The following is a 13,616-nucleotide window of genomic DNA, read 5'->3' as shown; positions in this document are numbered from 1 at the left end:
AAATGCAGTACGATAAAATAAATGGGGATCTGAGTAGTATCCCGCCTCTGCCAGTTGTCAGCTGCGTGACTGTGGGCCTTTGATTTTTCCTTCTTGCCCAGCACTATTTAATAGTAATAATAATAATAATGATGGTATTTGTTAAGCGCTTACTATGTGCAAAGCACTGTTCTAAGCGCTGGGGAGGTGACAAGGTGATCAGGCTGTCCCACGGCGGGGGGCTTACAGTTTTAATCCCCATTTTACAGATGAGGTCACTGAGAAGTGAAGTGACTTGCCCAGAGTCACCCAGCTGACAACTGGCGGAGCCGCGATCGGAACCCATGACCTCTGACTCCAAGCCTGTGCTCTTTCCACTGAGCCACGCTGCTTCCCCAATTGACACATAGTAAGGGCTTAAATGCAATATGATAAAATAAATGGGGATCTTAGTAGTATCCCGCCTCTGCCAATTGTCAGCTGCATGACTTTGGGCCTATGATTTTTCCCTCTTTCCCAGCACTATTTAATAATAATAATAATAATAATAATAATAATGATGGTATTTGTTAAGCGCTTACTATGTGCAAAGCAATGTTCTAAGCGCTGGAGAGGTTACAAGGTGATCAGGTTGTCCCACAGAGGGGACTTACAGTTTTAATCCCCATTTTACAGATGAGGGAACTGAGAAGTGAAGTGACTTGCCCAGAGTCACACAGCTGACAATTGGTGGAGCTGGGATTTGAACCCACGACCTCTGACTCCAAAGCCTGGGCTCTTTCCACTGAGCCACGCTGCTTCCCCACTTGACACATAAGTGAGGGCTTAAGTACAATACGATAAAATAAATGGGGATCTGAGTAGTATCCCGCCTCTGCCAATTGTCAGCTGCGTGACTTGGGGCCTTTGATTTTTCCCTCTTTCCCAGCACTATTTAATAATAATAATAATAATAATGATGATGGTATTTGTTAAGCGCTTACTATGTGCAAAGCACTGTTCTAAGCGCTGGAGAGGTTACAAGGTGATCAGGTTGTCCCACAGAGGGGACTTACAGTTTTAATCCCCATTCTACAGATGAGGTCACTGAGAAGTGAAGTGACTTGCCCAGAGTCACCCAGCTGACAACTGGCGGAGCCGCGATCGGAACCCGCGACCTCCGACTCCAAAGCCCGGGCTCCTTCCGCTGAGCCCCGCTGCTTGCAGCCACGGGGGAAGGCTTCCTGGAGGAGGTGCGATCTGGGGTGGTGGCAGAGAGCCTAGCAGGCGAGACGGCCGGCAAAGTAAATTACAACCGACTCTGCCATACTGTATCATCATCATCAGTCGTATTTATTGAGCGCTTACTGTGTGCAGAGCACTGGACTAAGCGCTTGGGAAGGACAAGTTGGCAACATAGAGAGACGGTCCCGACCCAGCAGCGGGCTCACGCGCGGCGCCCCGCACCCGGGAGACGCTCCGTAAACACCGACGGCGGATCGGCCGGTTGCCGTTAGAGATGAGAGGGAGGAGGGAGAGGGACGTAGCGCTTGGGCCGCTCCCGCCGAGTCCGTGGTGTGGGTCATCCCCCACCCGGAGAGGGACCGGGCCCGAATCCTTCGGGGCCGGGGGGACGCGTCGGAGACGGGCGGGGGGAGAGTAGCCGAGCCCGACGTCCGCCTCTCCTCCCGCCAGGAGAGATGGTCGGGGCCCACGTGACCATGGCGACCGGCGGCGGCGGCGGCGGCGGCGGGGACGGAGCGGGCCCGGCGGCCACGGCGGGCGGCCCGCCCCAGTTCGAGTGCGGCGAGTGCGGCAAGGCCTTCAAGTGGTCGTCGCGGCTGATCCACCACCAGCGCACCCACACGGGCGAGCGGCCCTACAAGTGCCCCGACTGCCCCAAGGCCTTCAAGGGGTCGTCGGCCCTGCTGTACCACCAGCGGGGCCACACGGGCGAGCGGCCCTACCAGTGCCCGGACTGCCCCAAGGCCTTCAAGCGGTCCTCCCTGCTCCAGATCCACCGCAGCGTGCACACGGGGCTGCGGGCCTTCACCTGCGCCCAGTGCGGCCTGGCCTTCAAGTGGTCCTCCCACTACCAGTACCACCTGCGGCAGCACACGGGGGAGCGGCCCTACGCCTGCGGCGACTGCGGCAAGGCCTTCAAGAACTCGTCCAGCCTGCGGCGCCACCGCCACGTGCACACGGGCGAGCGGCCCTACGCCTGCGCCGTCTGCGGCAAGGCCTTCACGCAGTCCACCAACCTGCGCCAGCACCAGCGGGTCCACACGGGCGAGCGGCCCTACCGCTGCCCGCTCTGCCCCAAGACCTTCACCCACTCCTCCAACCTGCTCCTCCACCAGCGCACCCACGGCGGCGGCGGGGGCGGCGGGGCGGCCCCGGCCCCTCCGCCCGCCCCCGCGGCCCAGCACCGCTGCGAGCCCTGCGGGAAGGTGTTCGTGTCGGACGCCTACCTGCGGAAGCACCTGGCGAGCCACGGCCCGGCGGCCCCTCCCGCGCCCGCGCCGCCCGAGCTCTTCTTGACGGCGGCGGAGACGACGGTGGAGCCGGCCTACCGCTGCCCGCGCTGCGAGCTGGCCTTCGGCAGCGAGGACCAGCTGGCGGGGCACCGCGGGCGCTGCCAGGCCGCGGGGCGGGAGAGGCCCGAGCCCCCGGCCCGCGGCCCCCGCGGCAAGCCCTCCGAGGCGGCGGGGGCCGGGGGGCCGGCCTTCCGCTGCGGCGGCTGCGAGCGGTCCTTCCCGCAGCTGTCCAGCCTCCTGGCCCACCAGCAGTCCCACGTGGAGGAGGCGGCGGCCGGGCAGCCCCCGCCGCAGGCGGAGGCCGAGGTGACCTGCCCCCAGGAGCCCCCGGCCCCCGGCCCCGCGGCGGAGGTGGCGGCGGCGGCGGCCGCCCCGCCCGAGCCCCCCCGACCGGCCCTACAAGTGCGGCGAGTGCGGCAAGGCCTTCAAGGGGTCGTCGGGGCTGCGCTACCACATGCGGGACCACACGGGCGAGCGGCCCTACCAGTGCGGCGAGTGCGGCAAGGCCTTCAAGCGGTCCTCCCTGCTGTCCATCCACCAGCGCGTGCACACGGGGCTGCGGGCCTTCGCCTGCGGCCAGTGCGGCCTGACCTTCAAGTGGTCCTCCCACTACCAGTACCACCTGCGGCTGCACACGGGGGAGCGGCCCTACGCCTGCGGCGACTGCGGCAAGGCCTTCCGCAACACGTCGTGCCTGCGGCGCCACCGCCAGCTGCACACGGGCGAGCGGCCCTACGCCTGCGCCGTCTGCGGCAAGGCCTTCGCCCAGACCTCCAACCTGCGCCAGCACCAGCGGGTCCACACGGGCGAGCGGCCCTACCGCTGCCCGCTCTGCCCCAAGACCTTCACCCACTCCTCCAACCTGCTCCTCCACCAGCGCACGCACTCGGCCGAGCGCCCCTTCACCTGCGCCGCCTGCGGCAAGGGCTTCGTCATGGCCGCCTACCTGCAGCGCCACCTCCGCACCCACGCCGCCGCCCCGGCCCCTCCGCCCCCGGCCCCGCCGGCCACCCAGGAGGTCCACATCGTGCCCAACCTCCAGGCCACGCTCCGCCTGGAGCTGGCCGCGGGCGGGCCGGCCCCGGCCCCGGCCCCCAACTCGCAGACCTTCCTGCTGGTGCAGACGGCGCAGGGCCTGCAGCTGATCCCCAGCAGCGTCCAGCCCGGCGCCCCGCCCGCGCCCCCGCCCCGGGTGGCCCCCCGGGGACGCCGAGGCCTGGGGAAGGGGCGCAGGCCCCCGCCGCCCCCGCCGCCCGCCCCCGGCGTCCTGCTGCTGCCCGGCCCCCGCCGGCCCCGGGCTCCAGCAGCTGCAGGGCCTGGGCGGGGCGGGGGCCGGGGCCGGCCAGAGCGTCCTCGTCCTGCACAGCGTGGGGCCCGAGCCCGCGGCCCAGGACGCGACCAACGTCCAGTTCCAGGCCCTCCCGCCCGCCCCGGACGGGACCGGCGTCCAGCTCCAGGCCCTGCGGCCCGTCCCGGAGGCGGCCGGCGTCCAGCTGGGGCCCGTCCCGGAGGCGGCCGGCGTCCAGCTGCGGCCCGTCCCGGCCTCCCAGGACACGGCGACGCTGGACCTGCAGCCGGGGCAGGATGCGCAGCTGCAGCCGCTGCAGCCCGTGACGGACCTGGCCGCCCCCGCCGGGAGCGAGGGCACCGCCGAGCCCCAGAGCCTGCTGCTGGTGCGGAGCGGGCCGGGCCCCGGGCCCCCGGAGGAGCTGCTGGCAAACCGGGGGCCCGGGGCGGAGGAGGAGGAGGAGGAGGAGGTGGTCCAGGACGTGCACTTCGAGACGCTGCAGACGGAGGAGGGTCTGCAGAGCGTGCTCGTGCTGCGGGGGGCCGACGGGGAGCAGACGAGGCTGTGCGTGCAGGAGGTGGAGAGCCTGCCGGGGCTGGCCGAGGCCCCGGCCCCCGGCCCCGGCCAGAAGCTGCTCATCATCCGCAGCGCCCCGGCGGAACCCGCCTTCCAGCTGCTGGACGCCCCCGCCGCCGCCGCCCCCGCCTCGGGCCTGCAGCTCTTGCCTTCGCCCCCCAGCACGCTCGGGCCCCTGCAGCTGTTGCCCGCCGCCCCCCTGCAGATCCGGCCCCCGGGGCCGGCCGGGCCCCCTCCTCCCGTCGCCGCCACCCCCTGCCCCTTCCAGCCCCCGGCTCCCGGCGGCCTGCAGATGGTCCAGCTGGTGCCGGGGGGCTCGGGCGGCGGCGGCGGCGCGGGGCCGCAGGCCCTTCCCTCCATTCAGATCGTCCAGACGGTCCCCACCGTCCAGCTCGTACACACTTTCTAAAGGGCGGAGGGAACGCGCACGTCCTCGCCCCCCGCCACCGGTCCGTCTCCCCCCCCACCCCGCCTCCGGGCCCGGCCCTCCTTAACTGGGTTTCCAGGGAGAGTCCGGCGGGTGGTTTTCCCATCCGTTCCCGGTGGGACAGAAATGGGATGGGGAGCCAGAGCGGGGGGTCGGTGGAGGGGTTTGGTGGGGGGAGGCCTTCCCCGCTCCCTGCCAGGCTCTTTGCCAATAAAGACAGGAGGGCTTCCCTCCCGCCCCGCTTCTGGCCTCTCGGTCTCCCTGTTGTGGGTGCGGAGGGGAAGGGGTGATGGGGAAAGGGGGTGGACCCCCGGTCGACGTTCACATAGGGTAAGCGTCACCTGCGCCCCGGCTCCCGCCCCAACCTAACCGGCACATAGTAGGCACCTCACGACCACGCTCATCATGATTATTTCACCGCCCCCCCGTCCGGCTTCTCCCCCGGGCCCTGTCCACTCCAAGCGCCTCCGGACGCTGCCCCTCTTAATCAATCAATCAATCAATTGTATTTATTGAGCGCTTACTGTGTGCAGAGTACTGTACTGAGCTCTTGGGAAGTACAAGTTGGCAACATATAGAGACAGTCCCTACCCAACAGCGGGCTCACAGTCTAAAAGGGGGAGACAGGGAACAAAACCAAACATACTAACAAAATAAATAGAATAGATATGTACAAGTAAAATAAATAGAGTCTTACACCCCTGCCCTGTTCGGGGCCCCTCTGGCTTAATGGGAGCGACTGGCGAGCGGGGCGGGAAGCGCTTAGTCCAGCGTCCCACTTGATACAGCAAGCGCTCGGTAAGTACAATTGAATGAATGAGGGGGAAGGAGCGGCGGCGGCCACTTCAGAGGCCGCTTGAGGCCTGACTGTGGCTCAGTGGAAAGAGCCTGGGCTTGAGAGTCAGAGGTTGTGGGTTCCAGTCCCGGCTCCACCAATTGTCAGCTGGGTGGCTTTGGGCGAGTCACTGCACTTCTCTGGCCTTGTCTGGAAAATGGGGATGAAGACTGTGAGCCCCCCGTGGGACAACCTGATCACCTTGTAACCTCCCCAGGGTTTAGAACGGTGCTTTGCACGTAATAATAATAATGATGGCGTTTATTAAGCTCTTACTGTGTGCAAAGCACCTTTCTAAGCTCTGGGGAAGTTACGAGGTGATAAGGTTGTCCCACGGGGGGCTCACAATCTTAATCTCCATTTTACTGATGAGGTAACTGAGGCACAGAGAGGTGAAGTGACTTCCCCAAAGTCACACAGCTGACAATTGGCGGAGCAGGCGCTTAATAAACGCCAGCATTATTATTATTATTACACAGTCTTAGCAGCAGTTGACCAGAGAAGCAGCGTGGCTCAGTGGAAAGAGTCCGGGCTTTGGAGTCAGAGGTCGTGGGTTCAAGTCCCAGCTCCACCACTTGTCAGCTGTGTGACTTTGGGCAAGTCACTTCACTTCTCTGGGCCTCAATTCCCTCATCTGTAAAATGGGGATGAAGACTGTGAGCCCCCCATGGGACAACCTGATCACCTTGTAACCTCCCCAGCGCTTAGAACAGTGCTTTGCACGTAATAATAATAATGATGGCGTTTATTAAGCGCTTACTGTGTGCAAAGCACCTTTCTAAGCGCTGGGGAAGTTACGAGGTGATAAGGTTGTCCCACGGGGGGCTCACAGTCTTAATCCCCATTTTACTGATGAGGTAACTGAGGCACAGAGAGGTGAAGTGACTTCCCCAAAGTCACACAGCTGACAATTGGCGGAGCAGGCGCTTAATAAATGCCAGCATTATTATTATTATTACACAGTCTTAGCAGCAGTTGACCAGAGAAGCAGCGTGGCTCAGTGGAAAGAGCCCGGGCTTTGGAGCCAGAGGTCGTGGGTTCAAATCCCAGCTCCACCACTTGTCAGCTGTGTGACTTTGGGCAAGTCACTTCACTGGGCCTCAGTCACCTCGTCTGGAAAATGGGGATGAAGAGTGTGAGACCCCTGTGGGACAACCTGATCACGTTGTAACCTCCAGCGCTTAGAGCAGTGCTTTGAATGTAGTAAGTGATTAATTAAGCCAGCATTATTATTATTATTAGAACAGTGCTTTGCATGTAGTAAGTGCTTAATACGTGCCAGCATTATTATTATTATTAGAACAGTGCTTTGCACGTAGTAAGCGCTTAATACATGCCAGCATTATTATTATTAGAACAGTGCTTTGCACATAGTAAGTGCTTAATAAATGCCAGCATTATTAGAGCAGTGCTTTGCACGGAATAAGCGCTTAATGTCAGCATTATTAGAACAGTGCTTTGCACGTAGTAAGCGCTTAATAAATGCCAGCATTATTATTAGAACAGTGCTTTGCACGCAGTAATAGCTTAATAAATGCCAGCATTATTAGAACAGTGCTTTGCATGTAGTAAGTGCTTAATAAATGCCAGCATTATTATTATTAGAACAGTGCTTTGCACGTAGTAAGCGCTTAATGCCAGCATTATTATAACAGTGCTTTTCACGTAGTAAGAGGTTAATAAATGCCAGCATCATTATTATTAGACAGTGCTTTGCACGTAGCAATAGCTTAATAAATGCCAGCATATTACTATTAGAACAGTGCTTTGCACGTAGTAAACGCTTAATAAATGCCAGCATTATTATTAGAACAGTGCTTTGCACGCAGTAATAGCTTAATAAATGCCAGCATTATTATTAGAACAGTGCTTTGCACGTAGTAAGTGCCTAATAAATGCCATTATTATTATTAGAACAGTGCTTTGCACGTAGTAATGGCTTAAAAAATGCCGGCATTATTATTATTATTATTATTATTATTATTATTACTACTACACAGTCTAAGCAGCAGTTGACCAGGCGCGCAGGCGCAGTGGAGACGCGCAGCCTCGATCCGTTCCCGCCCACGCCACCACGTGACTTCCGGCGTGTGGGGGGGCCCGCTGCGATGCAGCAATGCGCCTGCGCGGCGAGAGAGGTGCCGGACGCTACCATTGGCGTCGCCCCCGGGGTTAAGCGGGTCGGTTCCATTGTCCCTCCCCGCGGGGGGGGGGGCGGGGCGAGCGGCCACGGACGGTCCCATCGGGCCGGGGGTGCGGGGGGGGCCCGCTAGGACCGGACCATTGCGCCCGTCGAGGTTCCGCCGGCCGGGGCAGGACGTCGTTACTTGGCCCCACCGCACGGGGGAGTCGTGTCCCGGAAGGGCCCATTATTTCGGCATGGTGGGGGGGAGCGGGGTTGGAAGGTACCACGCCGCGCCGGGGGGAATCCATAACCTGCCTCCATTCTTTCCCTCTCCCCAGGGGTGCGGGGATTGATGATGGCATTTTTATTAAGCGCTTACTATGTGCCAAGCACTGTTCTAAGCGCTGGGGCGGTTCCAAGGTGATCAGCTTGCCCCACGGGGGGCTCCCAGCCTTCATCCCCATTTGACAGATGAGGGAACTGAGGCACAGAGAATGTTTGTACGTATTGATTACTCCATTTATTTTATTTGTGCATAGTTGCTCCCAGTCTTCATCCCCATTTTACAGATGAGGGAACTGCCTTCCCAGACTGAGCCCCTTCCTTCCTCTCCCCCTCGTCCCCCTCTCCATCCCCCCCATCTTACCTCCTTCCCTACAGCACCTGGATATATGTATATATGTTTGTGCAGATTTATTACTCTATTTATTTTACTTGTACATATCTATTCTACTTTATTTTGTTAGTATGTTTGGTTTGGTTGTCTGTCTCCCCTTTTTAGACTGTGAGCCCACTGTTGGGTAGGGACCGTCTCTATATGTTGCCAATTTGTACTTCCCAAGCGCTTAGTACAGTGCTCTGCACATAGTAAGCGCTCAATAAATACGATTGATGATGATGTGAGCCCACTGTTGGGTAGGGACTGTCTCTATCTGTTGCCGACTTGTACTTCCCAAGCGCTTAGTCCAGTGCTCTGCACACAGTAAGCGCTCAATAAATACGATTGATTGATTGATTGAGGCACAGAGAATGTTTGTACGTATTTATTACTCCATTTATTTTATTTGTACATATTTATTCCGTTTATTTTATTTTGTTAATATGTTTTGTTTTGTTCTCTGTCTCCCCCCTTCTAGACTGTGAGCCCGCTGTTGGGTAGGGACCGTCTCTAGATGTTGCCAGCTTGGACTTCCCAAGCGCTTAGTCCAGTGCTCTGCACACAGTAAGAGCTCAATAAATACGATTGAATGAATGAATGAATAATAATGCTGGCATTTCTTAAGCGCTTACTATTTCTAAACGCTGGGGAGGTTACAAGGTGATCAGTTGGTCCCACGGGAGGGCTCCCAGTCTTCATCCCCATTTTACAGATGAGGGAACTGAGGCCCAGAGAATAATAATAATGCTGCTGGCATTTCCTACGTGCTTACTATGTGCAAAGCACTGTTCTAAGTGCTGGGGGGGATACAAGGTGATCAGGTTGTCCCATGGGGGGCTCCCAGTCTTCATCCCCATTTTACAGATGAGGGAACTGAGGCACAGAGAATAATAATAATAATAATGCTGGCATTTCTTAAGTGCTTACTATGTGCAAAGCACTGTTCTAAGCGCTGGGGAGGTTCCAAGGTGATTAGGTTGTCCCACGGGGGGGCTCCCAGTCTTCATCCCCATTTTACAGATGAGGGAACTGAGGCCCAGAGAATAATAATAATAATGCTGCTGGCATTTCTTAAGCGCTTACTATGTGCAAAGCACTGTTCTAACCACTGGGGAGGATGCAAGGTGATCAGGTTGTCCCACGGGGTGCTTACAGTCTTCATCCCCATTTTCCAGATGAGGTCACTGAGGCCCAGAGAAGTCAAGTGACTTGCCCAAAGTCACCCAGCTGACAGTTGGCGGAGCCGGGATTTGAACCCATGACCCCTGACTCCAAAGCCCGGGCTCTTTCCACTGAGCCGCACCGCCGATGGAGCCCAACCACCTGTCCGTGCGGGAGATGCGGGAGGAGGAGAAGCCCATCGTGCTGGAACTCCTGAAGGTCTGAGACTTTGGGGCGGGGAGAAGAACCACAGGGAACGCTGATGTTGGGAATCTGGAACCGGACAGGGATTGGTCCCCGGAATCCATCAGTCGCTGGTTTTTGTTACTTACTGAACGCAGGGTGCTGTACTAAGTACCCACAAGCCAGACCTCCCTTCCCTACCGGGTCCCTGCTGATAATAAGAATAATGTTGGTATTTGTTAAGCGCTTACTATGTGCCAAGCACTGTTCTAAGCACTGGGGTAGGTAGAAGGCAATTAGGTTGCCCCTCATTCATTCATTCAATTCAATCGTATTTATTGAGCGCTTACTGTGTGCAGAGCACTGTAAGAGCCCTCGTGGGGCTCCCAGTCTTCATCCCCATTTTACAGATGAGGGAACTGAGGCACAGAGAAGTGAAGTGACTTGCCCAAAATCACACAGCTGACCAGTGGCGGAGGCGGGATTAGAATCCACAACCTCTGACTCCCAAGCCCGGGCTCTGTAGTCCACGTTCACGGAAATGTTCTTTCCGCTTCTAGACTGTGAGCCCACCGTTGGGTAGGGACCGTCTCTATATGTTGCCAACTTGTACTTCCCAAGTGCTTAGTACAGTGCTCTGCACACAGTAAGCGCTCAATAAATACGATTGATTGATTGATTGATTCTGCAGAATGAAAGAATGAATGAACCCGAAATGCAGGCCCGTGCTCTTTAGTCAACGTTCACGGAAATGTTCTTTCTGCAGAATGAATGAACCTAAGAGCAGGCCTCGTAATTCATTCACTCATTCAGTCATTCAGTCGTATCTATTGAGCGCTTACTGTGTGCAGAGCACTGTAACTAAGCGCTTGGGAAGTCCAAGTCGGCAACATCTAGAGACGGTCCCTACCCGACAATGGGCTCACAGTCTAGAAGGGGGAGACGGACAACAAAACCAAACAAAAAACAAAGCAAAAAAATGATTAATTCATTACTAAAAAAAAAGAGCCGCTTAGGCAATTTCACTCACAATGCCGGCCTTCATCCCTTTCTACGATAAAGAAGAAGAGGCAGAGGTCATCGTCATCATCATCATCATCAATCGTATTTATTGAGCACTTACTATGTGCAGAGCACTGTACTAAGCGCTTGGGAAGAAAGGTCAAGACGAGAAATGTTGAAGGACCAAAATGGCCCTAATTGTGATAGTAATAATGGTATTTGATAATCCCCTCAAGGTCCCAATCAATCAATCAATCGTATTTATTGAGCGCTTACTGTGTGCAGAGCACTGTACTAAGCGCTTGGGAAGTCCAAGTTGGCAACATAGAGGGACAGTCCCTACCCAACAGTGGGCTCACGGTCTAGAAGGGGGAGACAGAGAACCAAACCAAACGTATTAACAAAATAAAATAAATAGAATAGGTATGTGCAAGTAAAATAAATAAATAAATAGAGTAATATGTTTGTACATATTAATAAATAAATGGAGTAATAATAATAATGGCATTTATTAAGCGCTTACTATGTGCAAAGCACTGTTATGTACAAACATATATGCAGGTGCTGTTTGCCTCGCCCTACCCCCAACCCGCTCGTGCCGGTGGCCCCAGTGAAAGCGTGCCTCAGTTTCTCCCTCTCCCTTAGGACGGCGTGAAGGACGCAGAGAACCGTCTGGCCCTGCATGCGCTGACCAGGCCCCCGGCCCTGCTGGTCCTCGCCGCCCTGAGTAGCGGCCTTCGCTTCCTCCTGGCCTCCTTCCCCCTGGCCCTCCTCCTGCCCGTGCTGCTGGCCGTGGGGGGCCTCAAGATGCTGCTGCGGAGATGCTGGGGGACCCTGCCCGCCCCCGGGGGCTTGGGGGGTCCCTGGGTGGCGGTGCGGGGTGGGGAGGACGTGTGCGGAGTGGTGGCCCTGGCACCCCGGGGCCCCGCGGCGGTGGAGCTGACCCGCCTGGCGGTCTCCCGCTGGCACCGGCGCCGCGGCATCGGCCTGCGCCTGCTGGGCTTCGCGGAGGGCCGGGCCCGGGCCCGGGGCGGGCAGCGGCTCGTCGTGCCCGTGGCCGCGGGGGCCAAGGGAGCGGCCGCACTGCTGGAGGCGAGCGGCTACCGGGCCCAGGAGGGCTGGGGCTGGCTGGGCTACACGTTTGTGCGGGAGTTCAGCAAGGACTTGTAGGATCGGGGGCAGAGGACCGGCTCCGGCAAGGGCGAGGTGATGGCGAGGGGCAGTGGCAATTGCGGCGTTTCGTTTTTAAGCGCTCAAGCCCCGGGATGGATTCAGCGCAATCAGATAATAACGATAACAAATGTGGTCTTTGTTAGGGGCTTCCGAGGTGCCAGGCACTGTACTAAGCGCTGGGGTGGATACCAGCAAATCGGTGCCTGTCCCTCCAGGGGCTCACAGTCTGAATCCCCATTTCGCGGATGAGGTGACTGAAGCACAGGGAAGTGAAGTGACTCGCCCAAGGCCATACAGCGGATAAGCGGTGGAGCTGGGGTTAGAACCCGTGACCTACTCAGTCCCAGGCCCGTGCTCTAGATCGGACCCAATCCCTGTCCCCCGCGGGGCTCCCGGTCTAGGGAGAACAGATATTCCAGCCCCACTTTAAGGATGAGGAAACAGAGGCCCAGAGGGGTGAAGTGACTTGCCCAAGATCACGCAGCAGGCACGTGACGGAATCAAGATTAGAACCCAGGTCTCCCGACTCCCGGGCCTCTCTCTACTAGGCCGTGCTGCTCTTTGTCTTCCCTCCCCGGGCCCCGGCTCAGCTTCTGCCCCCCTCCCGATTCCTTACCCGTGTGTGCTTGCTTTCTGTATTAATAAAGGGTGAAACACCTGTGGTGACTTGGCTGGTGGAAGAGGAGCCACCCCTTGGGCTGGGGCTGGGGCCGTGACGGGCCGGAGGAACGGCAGGGCCCGACCCTTTGCGCTCCAGAGCCGACTTCGAGGACTTGGCTCAACCGAGCGGGACCCGGTGTCGGGGGCCCCTCACCCCTCCAGCCGGCCCCGTAGCAAAGGGTTGGCCCACGAACTGGCGGCGGGGTCGGAGGGAGCGGCCTGAGGTTTCGTCGTCGTCCTCCTCCTCCTCCTCCTCTCCTTCCCGGGGCTGAGCCCGTCTGTGGGGAGGGGTTAATAGGGTAAGCAGGCCGGATGAGCTCATGGGGACCAGAAGTCTTGCTCTCTGCCAGCCCTGCTGACTCACGTTCCCGTTACCCGGTTTTTCCACCAGCCACATGTGCTGCCGGCGCGGAGCCTGGGGCTGCCGGGTCCCCTCCCTCTTCTCTACCCCCCTACGACCCCCAACTCTGAGGGAGGGAGAGAGATCCCGAAAGATCCCCTTCGGCCTTTCCCCCCACCACACGTCGGCCCGAGGACGGCGGAAGCCCAGTCTGTGTCCGGAGCTCCTCGCGGGGAGGCATCCTTTGGCATCCGCCGCCCCCCCCAAGCTCCAGCATCACTGAGCCGGCCTGGTTGTCTCGGCGTCTAAGTCGCATCCATCCATCCGTCCGTCCGTCCGTCCTTCTTCCTCCCCTCCAGACAGTCAGAACCCAAAATAGAGGGCCCGTCACTCCAGGGTCATTGCCCTTCACGGGGGAGGATGTTTATCCCGTTCCCTCGTCCCGTCCCCACTCTTCGGCCTTCTCTCCTCGAGTCCGCTCGGCGACTCTGCCGCTCGGCGGGGGGTGGGGGCCGAGAGGCTGGAATGCGGGGACGGCGTCTGGGCGTACGTGTGGGTGTTTGCTGGAGCTGAGTTTTGGACCCCCTCTCCTGCCAGGGCCTTCGCAGCCCGCCCTCCAGTCCTCCCCCCACCCCCGCCGCCTCCTTCCTTCTCCGTTCCCTGCTGCCGTCGCCGCCACTGCTGCCGCCCCCG

The 13,616-nt window shown here is 58.8% G+C and overlaps 1 protein-coding gene across 1 annotated transcript; it reads left to right on the top strand.

Annotated features, from left to right (window-relative positions):
* The first annotated feature begins 9,633 nt into the window (after nucleotides 1-9,633).
* Nucleotides 9,634-12,239, top strand: NAT14 (N-acetyltransferase 14 (putative)). Its single transcript, XM_038752975.1, has 2 exons — nucleotides 9,634-9,784; nucleotides 11,396-12,239. Exons 1-2 carry the CDS (start codon nucleotides 9,713-9,715, stop codon nucleotides 11,918-11,920), a joined length of 597 nt encoding a protein of 198 aa, XP_038608903.1. The 5' UTR covers nucleotides 9,634-9,712; the 3' UTR covers nucleotides 11,921-12,239.
* The last annotated feature ends 1,377 nt before the right edge of the window (nucleotides 12,240-13,616 follow it).

The sequence above is a fragment of the Tachyglossus aculeatus genome, chromosome 10, assembly GCF_015852505.1.
Source record: "Tachyglossus aculeatus isolate mTacAcu1 chromosome 10, mTacAcu1.pri, whole genome shotgun sequence".
NCBI classification, from domain to species: Eukaryota; Metazoa; Chordata; class Mammalia; order Monotremata; family Tachyglossidae; genus Tachyglossus; species Tachyglossus aculeatus.
This window is presented reverse-complemented; position numbering and strand designations above follow the sequence as displayed.